Below are 15469 nucleotides of genomic sequence, written 5' to 3' on the forward strand. Positions count from 1 at the left end.
CAGTTTGACCTTCTTAGGACCTAGTGAACTTTATTAGACCTGGACTTGAATTCCGTCTTATATTATGTTCTGAAATGTTTTTATTGTGCTTTCAATTTAGTTCAGTTGTTTCAGTGATAAAAGCTTTTTGACGATAACTCTGGCCTAGAATATAATAAAAACATTTCAAACCAATGGCGACTCACAATTATCTCGTCACTTGCTCCCGACTCGCTCCAGACTCATTCCTGACTCACTACTCGTGCCTGACTTACTCTCGACCTGTTTCCTATTTGCTCCCCATTTGCTCCCCACTTGCTTCCAACACACTCCAGATTCACTCCAGACTCGCTCCTGACTCGCTTTTACCTCACTCCAGACTCGCTCCTGACTCGCTTTTACCTCACTCCAGACTCGCTCCTGACTCGCTTTTACCTCACTCCAGACTCGCTCCTGACTCGCTTTTACCTCACTCCAGACTCGCTCCTGACTCGCTTTTACCTCACTCCAGACTCGCTCCTGACTCGCTTTTCCCTCACTCCAGACTCGCTCCTGACTCGCTTTTACCTCACTCCAGACTCACTCCTGGCTTGCTCCAGACTCACTCCTGGCTCGCTCCAGACTCACTCCAGACTCACTCCTGGCTCTGGACCAGCCATGATTTGCTGAATGACAAGAGTAGAACGATGACAGCTCATACGATCCAAACAGGACCATGGCCAGAAACGGTTCAGCGTTATTTGCCTTGTCTTCCAGTTCCAGAGAGTGGTCCTGGTGATGACCCAGAAGGCGTGGCGGGTGGGCGACCTGTTTCGAGCCGTGTTGCAGTTCTGTGAGAAGAGTGAGAGAGAGGAAGAGGAGGGCCGAGTGTTTGGCCTGTTTGATTGGCTCCTGGAGACTTTGTAGAACTATCTCAACTCCCTTTCCACTTCTGTAACTACTCCTGAACTGTAAATGTCATCCAAATTTGTCCAGCAAGTGTCTGCAAGCACAACATACCCAACAAGTCCCTTTAAACAGTTTTTATTTAATTTAGAAAAAAAAATGCAGGGTGGACATTCCATTTGGGAATGAACTGGCTTTATAACTCTATGGAGGCGGGTTTTAACTGCTTGAGATTACACAACGTTATTTCTTTATCCACAGATTCACACATGACCAAATTATACTTATTTAGAGCTTTATTTATTTATAATGAAAAAATAAAAGACTTGAGATATGCTGAAACAGTTTTGTAAAATTCAAACATAGGCAAATTCACTGCAGAGTTGTTAGTATATTATAGTCAGCAGGCGGTCTAGTATTACCTTATTCCGGAAGCCCGTCTGAGCGCCGCCAACCGACCTAATCTTATTTCCGGTTGTCACAGTTGACATAAGACCTCCAGAGGTCGACACAGACAAAAAAATATTTTTTGAGCCGCCCAGGCAACCGGCGCATTGTTGACTTGTTGATCACGTGAACATTGGACATTTTACACAAATCAATCTACTTTATAGCATATAAACTCGACCAGTGCCTGCACAACGGAAGTGCCAAAAAGAGGCAAAAGTAGACGGGGCAGAATAAGGTGAATAAGTTCTCTGTGGAAGTCCAGAAATTACAACATGGGAAAGTTGTTCTGTTTCAGTAATGATGATTTGTATACCTAAAATGAGCACAAAATAGCACAATAGCACATCAAAAAATGCTTTTCTGGCATTTTTTGCTTTCGCTTTTTTGACTTTTTGTGTAATTTTGTCCCCAAAAATCCAGGAATATAAACTATAGGCTACAAGCATATGCACAATTACACCATCAGGCCTATATGCAATCGAATTATATTGTGCACCATATCAATATTGGCTACAGTACTTGCACCTAGAGTTGTTGTTGACCAGTAGGGCAATAACTGTAGTGAATTTGGATTGTCTACTGTGAAATATTTTATAACTGCTTGTACTGTGGTCTACTTACATCGCTTCCATGCAAACCACCAGAAACTGCAATTTCCAACCTCTCTAATGGCGTGCAACACATGTATTTTTACTGTATTGAATCACAGTATTATACTATATTTGATTTTGCTTTAAAGGTGTACTGTGTTACTTTTCTGGTGGGGTGTCGTCCGCTTATCTCCATGGAAATAACAAATAAACTTGAAAACATGCATTCTTATTGTGAATGTAAAATGCTGCGTCCGTGAGCAAACTTAAGAAAACTTGACAAAGGAACGAGCCAGAAATGGTCCAAAAACTAAACTTTTAGAAATGAGGCAGAAGGTGATCTGAGCTGAGAGAAGTGTGCAAATTAGAAGAACTTTGTGTTTTGTCTGTACGTAATTCCACGTAAAGTTGTATTACCTGCTCGTCTCCATAGCGATAGATACGTTTAATGCCTCACTGTGGAACAAACCAGACAAAACAACAACATCGCCATGGAGATAGGCCAGAAACGTTACACAGAGCATCTTTAAGTGATTACTGAAATACTCTCCACTTTCCCATAGTATTCTGCTGTATTGACAGGTGTTTTGACAGGTGTTTTGACAGGTCAGTTTGTCGTCGCCACTTCTGTTGTGACATCGAAATTTGTTCATGTAAGTTTTGAAAATTGTTTCTTTTGTTTCCTGTATATATTGTAATGTAGATTGGAAATGGCTGCACTTTAGCTTTTACCGTGTTAGGACGACGTTCAGGTTTGTAATGTCAAATTTGTATGTGAATTTGCTCTGTTCTTTCTTAACTACACTAGTACTATATAGTGCAGCATCAGCATTGCGGAAAAGCACACTCCAGCTGTAAACTTGGTCACCATGGAAATGAATGTACTTATCTTTTGACATCAATAAATGTATGTGATGTGAATGACGAACAGGCTCTCATTATTGGTTCCGTTATTCAAATGTTGATGTGTTTTCAACAAGATTTTTTGCTTGGAAGGGAATAAACAACTTCGGAAATCAAATAAAAAATAAATAAAAAGAGTCATAAAACAGTTGGTGGCATAGTAGGCCTGTATATTTTATTTGTTATTCTCCTTTTTTTACAGCTTGTTTTTTTTATTATATCTAGTTGAAGTCTTGTTTAAAGTTAAAACATGAATTATTAATGTTCCTATTTCTTATTGCTAATCATTGCTAATCATTGCTAATCATGCCCAAGGACACAACTTTATGCAATGTAGGTCAAACACGTCATATATACGGCCTATCGACTCTGCATTGCCCCTAGTGGCTGAATATGATATTAAGTGATTTGCAGGGTACATGTCTTAGCTTAGAGTGCAAAAAAAAGTCTGTCTTAAATTAGAAAACTAAAAAAAGACATGTTGGATCTCTTTTCCCCAGTGACTATCTCCCTTTGAAGGCTTAACCAGGATGAAGACTGCATTTCAAGAAGAGCATTATGAAAATCACTTTTGAAACACATTTTATCGTAGGATTGGTTAGTTGTGAAAATACTTCTGTGAGTTTGAAGAGAGGTGAGTGAAAATTGATGATTGGTTTTGGCATTTTTTTTAATATCCAGGCTCTAAAATGGCCAGCCAAGACTGACGACTGACAGGTTATTGGAAAAAAGACAAGAATATGGTGGATTATAGTGGAGTGGATACAGCCTCCTGCTGCATGGATAAGAATAATATACATGTCTGCGGCTGGATGTTAAGATACATAAGATTATACACAATGTTCATGTCACAATAAATAATGAAACCAGGCCTTCATAAACTATAGAATTCAAGGGATTATTTATGCGCTATGCTTTTCAAACTACTTCTGGACACATAAGTCTACCTCAGTATTTCCTGTTTACTCAAAGTCTGAGTGGTAAATGTTGGGTTTTTAAATGTCACGTAGCCACTTTTCAAAAATAAAAACATGTAAATGACAATCGGCTGCTTGCTACAGTGAAATGTCACTATAACGCTTTTCAGGTATGTGGTTTTGAACAGGAAAACACATATTTTAATGCTGGTTTGGATAAATATTGTGTTTTACAATGAACAAAAGGTAAAATGTATTTCTTTATATATTTGATATGGACATGGCAGTTACATTGGACGAACCAGAGGCATTGCAAGTGTTCAAGGAGACTTTTAAAACAATTAGATAAATAAATAAAATGTATAATTGAGCAAAAGTGAGTAGACAATAACAACAAAATCAATTTCTCTCTTTCTGGATTTCAGCCACAGTTTCAGACATTGATGATCTACTTAGATTATAGGTCAATTCGAAGCACAAAACATCTCCTTTACCATAATACATTAAAATAATTAGAACAGTTCATTTGCAAAGCGTGCCATTGGAAGAGAAGAAATATTGAAGACTTATAATTTACACTTTGTCTAGCAGTGTTTTCAAAAGCTAAATCTATTTTACTGAATTAAAAACACATGAACTCCTCCCTTTTTCAGCAGATCCCCGCAACTAAACTATAATAATAATACTACTACTAACTAAAATAATAAGTGTAGAAGCTGCTGTCAAAAAGAACCTGTAAAGTGTCGCTGAAACCATTGAAGTTGCTGCTGTAATCACAAATCTGCTGATGGATTGACTCTAAAAACACAGAGGAGCACTTCCGGGTTACCAACACAAAGATAATATGTAAATGTGAGGGTTTAAAGATGACACAGATTTGTTTTGCATAAATACATAGTCAAATACATTAAATCCACTTTTTTTAACAGAATGAAAAGGGAAAAGTAAACAGTGCTGCTTCCCACGACTCCAAACATGAGCAAAAGAAATAAGTCAGCGTGACAAAGTGTAAGAAATGTGGACTGAAAAGAGTAAATAGAAAAATCTGTGCTTTTCCCAGTAGCTTTGTTAGTTTGAACCTCACGTCCCAGAGGAATGAATCAGCCGGATCATTCTTATTCTTATTCGGAGCAGAACTCTTCTCAGCGTAATTCCTTTTGTCGTGTTCAAATAAGAGAGCTTGAGCAATCAGAGCAAAGGGTCAGAACTATGGAAGTAAAATGTTAATCAAATGAAACAATCAGTGTTATAATTGTGTCTGTTTCGTTCACATTCAGCACGCACCAAATTTACATAAAAGACATTTCAACTGATGAATGACAATAAATGAAAGCAAGTGTATTTTTTGAGATTAATCAAATTTTAAACTGTTGAAAAATGAATGTGATTTACTCCAGCATTTAGGATGGAATTGTGTGTATTTGTTTTTAGGATGTGACGCTACTTCCTGTCATTTTTCTATTTATTTCCCATTTTTTCTTTACAACCGTAATAATCATTTACTGTATCTGTAGATGCTCTCACAGGAAGTGGGATTCCATTGACATTTCAGCTTGAACATTCCCTAGTTTCCGGACTACAAATCACATCTTTTTCATAGTTTTGGCCGGGGTGCGATTTATACTTATATTTATCCAGTTATTTTATTACTTGGTTTACGGATTTTTAAATGAAATATATTGAACCGCTTTTTATATTTCATTTAATGCTATTTTGCATTGACGGCGGTACTTTATTAAAAAAAAAACATGATAATAATCAATTTTATTTATATTGCAGAAATCAATAATCTAAGTGCGGCGGATACGTAAACCAAGTAATAAAATAACTAAGGTCTTATATACTTAAACTTACACTCCAGAGCGACTTATATACGATATTATTTGTTATTTTCACACTTGCAACCGCATTTTGCGACTTAAATATGTTTTTTCTTCTCTATTATGCATTTTTTGGCTGGTGCGACTTACTTATAGTCCGGAAAATTCTGTAAATCTTCGATCCGACAGTTTGCCACATGTCCTTCCCCACTCTCATGTCGATTGAAGCCTATTGGCAGAATAATCCTGAAAATGAATCTGATAGTTTTTGGTGTTTTGAATAGCACCGTGTCAAAGTGCCCAGTGCTCAGAGGGAGGGGCTGAATGTTGGAGAAACCGTCATCAGTGGCTTTGCAAACGTGTCCGTTCTCCCTGGAACTTGTTCACATTTTGTCACCTCACGACCACAAACTTAAATAAATTGCACAGGCATTTTTGGCATGAAAGAGCAACACAAAGTGGCACAAAAGTGAAAGAAAATTATATATGATTTCAAGATTTATTTTTGGCAGAAGTGTTCAGTCCCTTTTCCCTGAGTGCGACCAATTACTGTCAGAAGTCGCCTGATGATGACTGAAGGATTGAATGTTGACCTAATGATTCAATAGAAAAGAGGCGCAGCGTCATGTGTGGGCGGGGAGCTGCTCAGAGTGGGCGGGAAGGGGCTCAGAGTGGGCGGGAAGGGGCTCAGAGTGGGCGGGAAGGGGCTCAGAGTGGGCGGGAAGGGGCTCAGAGTGGACGGGGAGCTGCTCAGAGTGGGCGGGGAGCTGCTCAGAGTGGGCGGGGAGCTGCTCAGAGTGGACGGGAAGGGGCTCAGAGTGGGCGGGGAGCTGCTCAGAGTGGGCGGGGAGCTGCTCAGAGTGGGCGGGGAGGGGCTCAGAGTGGGCGGGGAGCTGCTCAGAGTGGGCGGGGAGCTGCTCAGAGTGGGCGGGGAGCTGCTCAGAGTGGGCGGGGAGCTGCTCAGAGTGGGCGGGGAGCTGCTCAGAGTGGGCGGGGAGCTGCTCAGTGTGGGCGGGGAGCTGCTCAGAGTGGGCGGGGAGCTGCTCAGAGTGGACGGGGAGCTGCTCAGAGTGGACGGGGAGCTGCTCAGAGTGGGCGGGGAGCTGCTCAGAGTGGGCGGGGAGCTGCTCAGAGTGGGCGGGGAGCTGCTCAGAGTGGGCAGGGAGCTGCTCAGAGTGGGCGGGAAGGGGCTCAGAGTGGGCGGGAAGGGGCTCAGAGTGGGCGGGGAGCTGCTCAGAGTGGACGGGGAGCTGCTCAGAGTGGGCGGGGAGCTGCTCAGAGTGGACGGGGAGCTGCTCAGAGTGGACGGGGAGCTGCTCAGAGTGGGCGGGAAGGGGCTCAGAGTGGGCGGGAAGGGGCTCAGAGTGGACGGGGAGCTGCTCAGAGTTGGCGGGGAGCTGCTCAGAGTGGACGGGGAGCTGCTCAGAGTGGACGGGGAGCTGCTCAGAGTGGACGGGGAGCTGCTCAGAGTGGACGGGGAGCTGCTCAGAGTGGACGGGGAGCTGCTCAGAGTGGGCGGGGAGCTGCTCAGAGTGGACGGGGAGCTGCTCAGAGTGGGCGGGAAGGGGCTCAGAGTGGGCGGGAAGGGGCTCAGAGTGGGCGGGAAGGGGCTCAGAGTGGGCGGGAAGGGGCTCAGAGTGGACGGGGAGCTGCTCAGAGTGGGCGGGGAGCTGCTCAGAGTGGACGGGGAGCTGCTCAGAGTTGGCGGGGAGCTGCTCAGAGTGGACGGGGAGCTGCTCAGAGTGGACGGGGAGCTGCTCAGAGTGGACGGGGAGCTGCTCAGAGTGGACGGGGAGCTGCTCAGAGTGGACGGGGAGCTGCTCAGAGTGGGCGGGGAGCTGCTCAGAGTGGGCGGGGAGCTGCTCAGAGTGGACGGGGAGCTGCTCAGAGTGGGCGGGAAGGGGCTCAGAGTGGGCGGGAAGGGGCTCAGAGTGGGCGGGAAGGGGCTCAGAGTGGGCGGGGAGCTGCTCAGAGTGGACGGGGAGCTGCTCAGAGTGGGCGGGGAGCTGCTCAGAGTGGACGGGGAGCTGCTCAGAGTGGACGGGGAGCTGCTCAGAGTGGGCGGGAAGGGGCTCAGAGTGGGCGGGAAGGGGCTCAGAGTGGGCGGGAAGGGGCTCAGAGTGGGCGGGGAGCTGCTCAGAGCTGCTCAGAGTGGGCGGGAAGGGGCTCAGAGTGGGCGGGGAGCTGCTCAGAGTGGGCGGGGAGCTGCTCAGAGTGGGCGGGGAGCTGCTCAGAGTGGGCGGGAAGGGGCTCAGAGTGGGCGGGGAGCTGCTCAGAGTGGGCGGGGAGCTGCTCAGAGTGGGCGGGGAGCTGCTCAGAGTGGGCGGGGAGTTGCTCAGTGTGGGCGGGGAGCTGCTCAGAGTGGGCGGGGAGCTGCTCAGAGTGGGCGGGGAGCTGCTCAGAGTGGACGGGGAGCTGCTCAGAGTGGACGGGGAGCTGCTCAGAGTGGGCGGGGAGCTGCTCAGAGTGGGCGGGGAGCTGCTCAGAGTGGACGGGGAGCTGCTCAGAGTGGGCGGGAAGGGGCTCAGAGTGGGCGGGAAGGGGCTCAGAGTGGGCGGGAAGGGGCTCAGAGTGGACGGGGAGCTGCTCAGAGTGGACGGGGAGCTGCTCAGAGTGGGCGGGAAGGGGCTCAGAGTGGGCGGGAAGGGGCTCAGAGTGGGCGGGGAGCTGCTCAGAGCTGCTCAGAGTGGGCGGGAAGGGGCTCAGAGTGGGCGGGGAGCTGCTCAGAGTGGGCGGGGAGCTGCTCAGAGTGGGCGGGGAGCTGCTCAGAGTGGGCGGGAAGGGGCTCAGAGTGGGCGGGAAGGGGCTCAGAGTGGGCGGGGAGCTGCTCAGAGTGGGCGGGGAGCTGCTCAGAGTGGGCGGGAAGGGGCTCAGAGTGGGCGGGGAGCTGCTCAGAGTGGGCGGGGAGCTGCTCAGAGTGGGCGGGGAGCTGCGCAGAGTGGGCTGCTCAGAGTGGGCGGGAAGCTGCTCAGAGTGGGCGGGGAGCTGCTCAGAGTGGACGGGGAGCTGCTCAGAGTGGGCGGGGAGCTGCTCAGAGTGGGCGGGGAGCTGCTCAGAGTGGGCGGGAAGCTGCTCAGAGTGGGCGGGGAGCTGCTCAGTGGGCGGGGAGCTGCTCAGAGTGGGCGGGAAGCTGCTCAGAGTGGGCGGGAAGCTGCTCAGAGAAGTGCTCTAGACCTAAATCCAACCAAGAATCTGTGGTAAGATCTGAAAGCTGCTGCTCACAAACGCTCAAATGTGCCTGAGCTTGTGTGTTTTGCACAGAAGAATGAACGTCAGTCTGTAGATGTGCAGAGAAACCAACCCCAAAAGACTTTCAGCTGTAATTACAGAGAAAAGCAGTTCCATAAAGTATTGACTCGTGGAGACTGAACGCTTTTTCACACTGCACTTTTCAGTTACAAGAAAAATTGTAAATGATGTATAATTTTCTTTTCACTTCACCATTCTTCGCCACTTTGTGTTGCTCTTTCACTAAAAATGCCAATGCAGTTTATTTAGGTTTGTGCTCGTGACGTGACAAAAAGTTCCAGCAGCACAAATACTTTTTGAAGCTACTGTATATAACAGTTTTAATGGACAAACATATCAGCGAAAGAGACCAAAAAGTGTCATTATGGCTTTTTAACAGAACCTTTAAAGAGAATGTTGCTAATAAAAGTGAAGCGTGAGGACACATTGAAAAAGACGCTTAGAAACTGCGATGAAAACAAAACGACCTTTGGGGTTTTATGGGTCATTCGATTACTTAGAAACTGTGGGTCGATTCAAAGAAGCAGCTGTGGCTTTTGGCTCAGTTTCAGCCTAAACTCAGACTGAGGAGGAGCAGTAATTACTTCTATTAAGGAGATAAAGTTAAAGAGAATGGATTATCTGATTTGTGCTGACGGTTGATTCTGCAGCAGAGACCTACAGCTCTGTAGTTTATGCCACAACAAGGATGAGACATTTCCTCTTGAATAATAATAGATTTTATTATTACTATTGCATAGAACTACTAAATGGGATTGGGAAAAAATGATATCGATTGATTGATAAAGAAGGAATAATATGTATTGTAAGTGGCTTGGATTTGACCCTAACCCTTTTCTTTAACCCGTTTTAAATGTAACACTTAAAACAGTTTAAAACTGCATTTGCTATATATAGTTTAAAAGATAAAATTCATTTAAATGATAACAAATAAATGTAGAAGCAGCAATGGAATTAGAAGGAACAGTATTTGTATGTTGTGGCGCAGTGATCTATGCAGTGGGTTTAAAAGTTGAGCTCTAGTGACACCAAGTGGACAAAGAACTCCATGATGCAGAAAAAAAGTTTTTGTCAACTTAATTTTTCTTTTTCTTTTGCCCATATCAAAGAGAAAATAATTTTCACTGCAACGTCCTTCCTACAGAAACTAACAGGAAGTGTTAGCTTTTGATTGACACCAAGCTGAGCCAATCAGGACGATTTTTGGCAGTTCTACGGCCCAGTAAAGCCAATGAAGTGTCACATAGAGATGCAAATTATGCCCAAGTCCCACCCTTGCTAAACCAACCAGTTAGATTACAGACTGTGTTTGACGCTACAGACAACAGCCAATGGGAGAGATAAGATAAGATAATCCTTTATTGTTCACACATGGGGAAATTTCATTGTTGCAACGCAGTAGATACTGAGGAAAAGGACAGATAACTTATAGGAAGTTTAAAAAACTTCTCTTAATAGAATAACTCTTATAAACAAAACTCTCGTAAACAAAACCTCCTATAAACAAAACCTCTCATTTCTTAATAAGGAATGGAGGGGAAAAATAAAGATAAAATAAAATAAAAACAGCTAGCGTAAGACAAAATAATGGTAATAATAATGGTAAAATAAATACTCTATTTTCATCAGTTATATGCACATGAATGTGACATTATTGCGCGTGAGTAAGACAGTAATTACACATGAATATGACAGTATTGCACATGGTTAAGTCAGTATTGCACATGGTTAAGTCAGTATTGCACATGGTTAAGTCAGTATTGCACATGGTTAAGTCAGTATTGCACGTGTTCAGGACTAACAGTGTTTGTTATGAAGTCTGACAGCAGCAGGAAGGAAAGATCTGCGAAATGTCTCCTTCAGCGAGGGTGGATCAGTCTGTCACTGAAGCTGCTCTCCAGAGCGGACAGAGTGTCCTGCAGGGGGCGACACTCACACATTTGAAACTTAAGTGGCCAACTAGTTTTTGTAACGACATATAGTGTATTTCAGGCCTCACATACAAACAGCAGCTGTAAACACCTGTATTTTTAACAAAAAACTTAGGCGAGGATATAAAAAAACCTTTTTTGTGGATGTTCAGTCAGACTTAGAGTAGTTCTGACTGTTGAGGGTCAAAACAGAGCATGTTACCTTTAGTTTTTGTATAGGATCCAAATACTTAAAAAACAAGTATGGTTTTAATTTGGAGAGGTGTCTTTAGAGACAGTTGGACAAAAATCTGGTTAAAGGCCCAAGATTTATTATAATGGTTCTTTTAAACATTTGTATGAAGGATAAATCAGTTTATTTTCTATATTTTGCTTTGGGATATTGACAGTTTGATTCACAAGGGATATATGACAGTTTGATTCACAAATGTGTTAAGGCATTTTATTAGAAATAAGTCACAATCGTGGAATGTCCTGTGCCAACTTCTGATCCAAAAATGAAAGCAAAACAATCATTATTGACGAATCTAAAGAACTAGACAGTGACATGGACCATATGTGCTTCATTAGGCTGTACAAGATATTAATATAAGGCAATATTTTAGCAGAATATTTTCAAAACAATCAAACAGATTTAGGTTATTTATTTATGTAATTAGAACACATTCTTTAAGCCAGAGCTTTTAGGAATAGATTTTGTAATATAGTTAATACATTTCAATAAAAGAAAAAGAAAATGTTTAATGAGTAAAATTGTGAAACAGCTCATCTTTTTGGAGCCCACACAAATCACAAATGACTTTTCAGGATCGTTGATGTGAGGTTATTGGTAAGTTCGTTGGTTCCTTAAACTGTTTTTGTAAATTCCTCCATCTCTGTTAACTTCCAGGTGTTTTTGTAGACAAAATACTTCAGGAAAACATCAGGATGCCAACATTCCTCCTGGATTATTCCTGCGTCTGCCTTTCTCCTTAAACTCTCCAGTCACACATGAGCAGAGTTTATGAGGATGGTTTAGCTTCTTAGAATACTGCTCAAGAAAAACAGTGAAATGATGACTCAAATAAGAAAAAATACAATGAAAGCCACTGAAAAACAGCAAAGGGCTAAGTGTTTGGTATTAAGTCTAATCTGTTTCTTCTTTTTTTTCAGTCTGACAATTACGGATAAAACACAAGGTCACAAACAGACTCCGGCTTCTTGTAAGAGTTGACTAATGTTTTAAAGGTCCCATATCAGGCTATTTTTCCTGTTTCGCAAACTACCCTGAGGGTATATTTAATAATAATAAGTGTTGTGCAACAGCCATAACACAATAATTATAAAATATCACCCACATCTTGGACCCGCTCACAGACCCGGAAATGCAGCGTTGTGTTTCTCAAATACAGTTAAGAGTTTAAAGCATCTGATCCGTGCCTGACCATGTGTGCATCAGTTTTGACTTGAACATTCCATGAGCCGGTCTTTTGGCTCATATTTTGTCCAATAGTCGGTTTGCTCAGTGTCTGCTTATCTGCAGCGCTGGACTGAACAAGAATCTAAAGCAAGTTCTTGTCCATGTTTTGTTCTTCAGGGGCCCAAAGGTGTTGAAAGGTGCAACACTTGAAGAGAAACATGTTTTCCATATCCCACTTTTGTAACATGTCCATGTGTTTACAATACAGGACTCTGCGGGGGCCTGGGCCCCTTGCTCTGGCACAGGGAGCCCACAGTAAACAAAGCAGATAGGGCTGATTATACGAGAGGGTTGGCACGGGGCCCCTCCTCAGCTGGAGCCCAGAATGCGGGCCCTTGTCATGAGGAGAGACAGGCTGGTTTGCAGTAGTAACATTGTGGTATTGTGGGGGATTCCTCTGAGGAGCAGAGCCTGAGGGGCCTCCCTCTGGGGCCCCTCTGCTCAGCTCTGCTGGAAGTGGGTCAGGACAGTTGCCTCAGCTCTGGATTGTCCTTGCCACAGAGTCTGAGATGGGATTCATCACTTTTCTGTAGAGGCTTCAGCAGCCGCTTGTCTCATGAGAATGTTCTTGCTTTTATAAATGTGTATAAATGCATCTATCGTTCTTCTTTTTCAATTACAAGCAGTTTATAGCCAAAAAAATAGCCTACTTGGTTAAGTGGTACCCCCTGCTTCTCCACATGCCGATTACTACGTTTGATGAGATTTTGTGGAACGTTCCAGGCAAAACGACATCTCCATGTAACTAAAAACGTACACAGTGACGGAGGAAAGTGATGCCAAATATGCCCAGACCTTATTCAAACCATGACCGCAGTAGCTGGATGGAGCTCGAATCTTTATTTTGCAGTTGTTGTTGTTGTTGTTGTTGTTGTTGATGATACAGTATACATCATGTTAGTTGCTCCTTCTGCCACCAGAGGGAGGCAGAGCACCTATTTTAACGCGTAGAACCGCATCCATTTTGCTTCCAGTGGTCGCAGCAGCCACAGTCTATCTCCTCACAGATGTGGTCCTTTTGATGCTGTGGTGAGGAGCACAACAACAAGACAAACAAAATGAAAAGTTCTGACAAAAAGAAGGAATGCTGGGAATTAGGCTTGACTTGGTGCCACCATTGAGAGTGGAGCAGTTTGTGCAGAGCATGTGCGACCGCATGTAAACTGCATGAGTCACTTCAAACATTCTACTCCCACCACATTTGGCATTTATCACCCAGTGCGAATTAAATGTGTTTTGTTACATTCTGGCACAATTATGTAGACAGGAGTCGTGATTGTTGTTCAGAGAAACTTAGCCATTTTGATATATTTCATTGTGCAATAGGGGTGAGTAATGTGAAGAAAATGCATTAAAAAATAATAATTTATATCACTTTACTTTTCTGGAGTATCCCAATTCCTGACAATTATATTCAGATTATATTATGTTTAGTCCCGCTTTTGTACCTACTTTAATCCCTGGTTTTGTCCTGCTTTTGTCCCTGGTTTAGTCCTGCTTTTGTCCCTGCCCTTGTCCCTGGTCTAATCCTGTGTCGTCCTTTATTTTGTGCTTTTTAGTGTAGATTTTGTCCTGTTTTAGCCCTGGGTTAAAAACATGGTTTAGTCTCGCTTTTGTCCCTGGTTTAGTCCTGATTTTGTCCATGATTTAGTCCTGCTTTTGTCCCTGATTTAGTCCTGATTTTGTCCCTGGTTTAGTCCTGCATTTGTCCCTGGTTTAGTCCTGCATTTGCCCCTGGTTTAGTCCTGATTTTGTCCCTGATTTAGTCCTGCTTTTGTTCCTGCTTTTGTCCCTGATTTAGTCCTGCTTTTGTTCCTGGTTTAGTCCTGCTTTTGTCCCTGGTTTAGTCCTGCTTTTGTCCCTGGTTTAGTCCTGCTTTTGTTCCTGGTTTAGTCCTGCTTTTGTTCCTGGTTTAGTCCTGCTTTTGTCCCTGGTTTAGTCCTGCTCTTGTCCCTGGTTTAGTCCTGCTTTTGTCCCTGATTTAGTCCTGCTTGTGTCCCTGGTTTAGTCCTGCTTTTGTCCCTGGTTTAGTCCTGCTTGTGTCCCTGGTTTAGTCCTGCTTTTGTCCCTGGTTTAGTCCTGCTTTTGTCCCTGGTTTAATCCTGCTTGTGTCCCTGGTTTAGTCCTGCTTTTGTCCCTGGTTTAGTCCTGCTTTTGTCCCTGGTTTAGTCCTGCTTTTGTCCCTGGTTTAGTCCTGCTTTTGTCCCTGGTTTAGTCCTGCTTTTGTCCCTGGTTTAGTCCTGCTTTTGTCCCTGGTTTAGTCCTGCTTGTGTCCCTGGTTTAGTCCTGCTTTTGTCCCTGGTTTAGTCCTGCTTTTGTCCCTGGTTTAGTCCTGCTTGTGTCCCTGGTTTAGTCCTGCTTTTGTCCCTGGTTTAGTCCTGCTTGTGTCCCTGGTTTAGTCCTGCTTTTGTCCCTGGTTTAGTCCTGCTTTTGTCCCTGGTTTAGTCCTGCTTTTGTCCCTGGTTTAGTCCTGCTTGTGTCCCTGGTTTAGTCCTGCTTTTGTCCCTGGTTTAGTCCTGCTTTTGTCCCTGGTTTAGTCCTGCTTTTGTCCCTGGTTTAGTCCTGCTTTTGTCCCTGATTTAGTCCTGCTTGTGTCCCTGGTTTAGTCCTGCTTTTGTCCCTGGTTTAGTCCTGCTTTTGTCCCTGGTTTAGTCCTGCTTGTGTCCCTGGTTTAGTCCTGCTTGTGTCCCTGGTTTAGTCCTGCTTTTGTCCCTGGTTTAGTCCTGCTTTTGTCCCTGGTTTAGTCCTGCTTTTGTCCCTGGTTTAGTCCTGCTTTTGTCCCTGATTTAGTCCTGCTTGTGTCCCTGGTTTAGTCCTGCTTTTGTCCCTGGTTTAGTCCTGCTTTTGTCCCTGGTTTAGTCCTGCTTTTGTCCCTGATTTAGTCCTGCTTGTGTCCCTGGTTTAGTCCTGCTTTTGTCCCTGGTTTAGTCCTGATTGTGTCCCTGGTTTAGTCCTGCTTTTGTCCCTGGTTTAGTCCTGCTTTTGTCCCTGGTTTAGTCCTGCTTTTGTCCCTGGTTTAGTCCTGATTGTGTCCCTGGTTTAGTCCTGCTTTTGTCCCTGGTTTAGTCCTGCTTTTGTCCCTGGTTTAGTCCTGCTTTTGTCCCTGGTTTAGTCCTGATTGTGTCCCTGGTTTAGTCCTGCTTTTGTCCCTGGTTTAGTCCTGCTTTTGTCCCTGGTTTAGTCCTGCTTTTGTCCCTGGTTTAGTCCTGATTGTGTCCCTGGTTTAGTCCTGCTTTTGTCCCTGCCCTTGTCCCTGGTCTAATCCTGTGTCGTCCTTTATTTTGTG

The 15469-nt window shown here is 44.3% G+C and overlaps 1 protein-coding gene across 4 annotated transcripts in view; it reads left to right on the plus strand.

Annotated features, from left to right (window-relative positions):
* The window catches only part of sphkap (SPHK1 interactor, AKAP domain containing), a 92704-nt gene extending 91423 nt beyond the window's left edge, over nt 1–1281 (plus strand). For 3 of the 4 annotated variants that reach the window (XM_072461786.1, XM_072461783.1, XM_072461787.1), the window contains exon 12: nt 736–1281. In XM_072461786.1, coding sequence (XP_072317887.1) covers nt 736–885 — 150 coding nt within the window. In that variant the 3' untranslated portion in view covers nt 886–1281. The remainder of the gene's footprint in view (nt 1–735) is intronic. The other variant, XM_072461788.1, reaches the window with a different exon arrangement.
* The last annotated feature ends 14188 nt before the right edge of the window (nt 1282–15469 follow it).

Source organism: Eucyclogobius newberryi, unplaced genomic scaffold (assembly GCF_026437365.1).
Source record: "Eucyclogobius newberryi isolate DKJ021-1_F unplaced genomic scaffold, fEucNew1.0.hap1 SCAF_10, whole genome shotgun sequence".
NCBI lineage: Eukaryota > Metazoa > Chordata > Actinopteri > Gobiiformes > Gobiidae > Eucyclogobius > Eucyclogobius newberryi.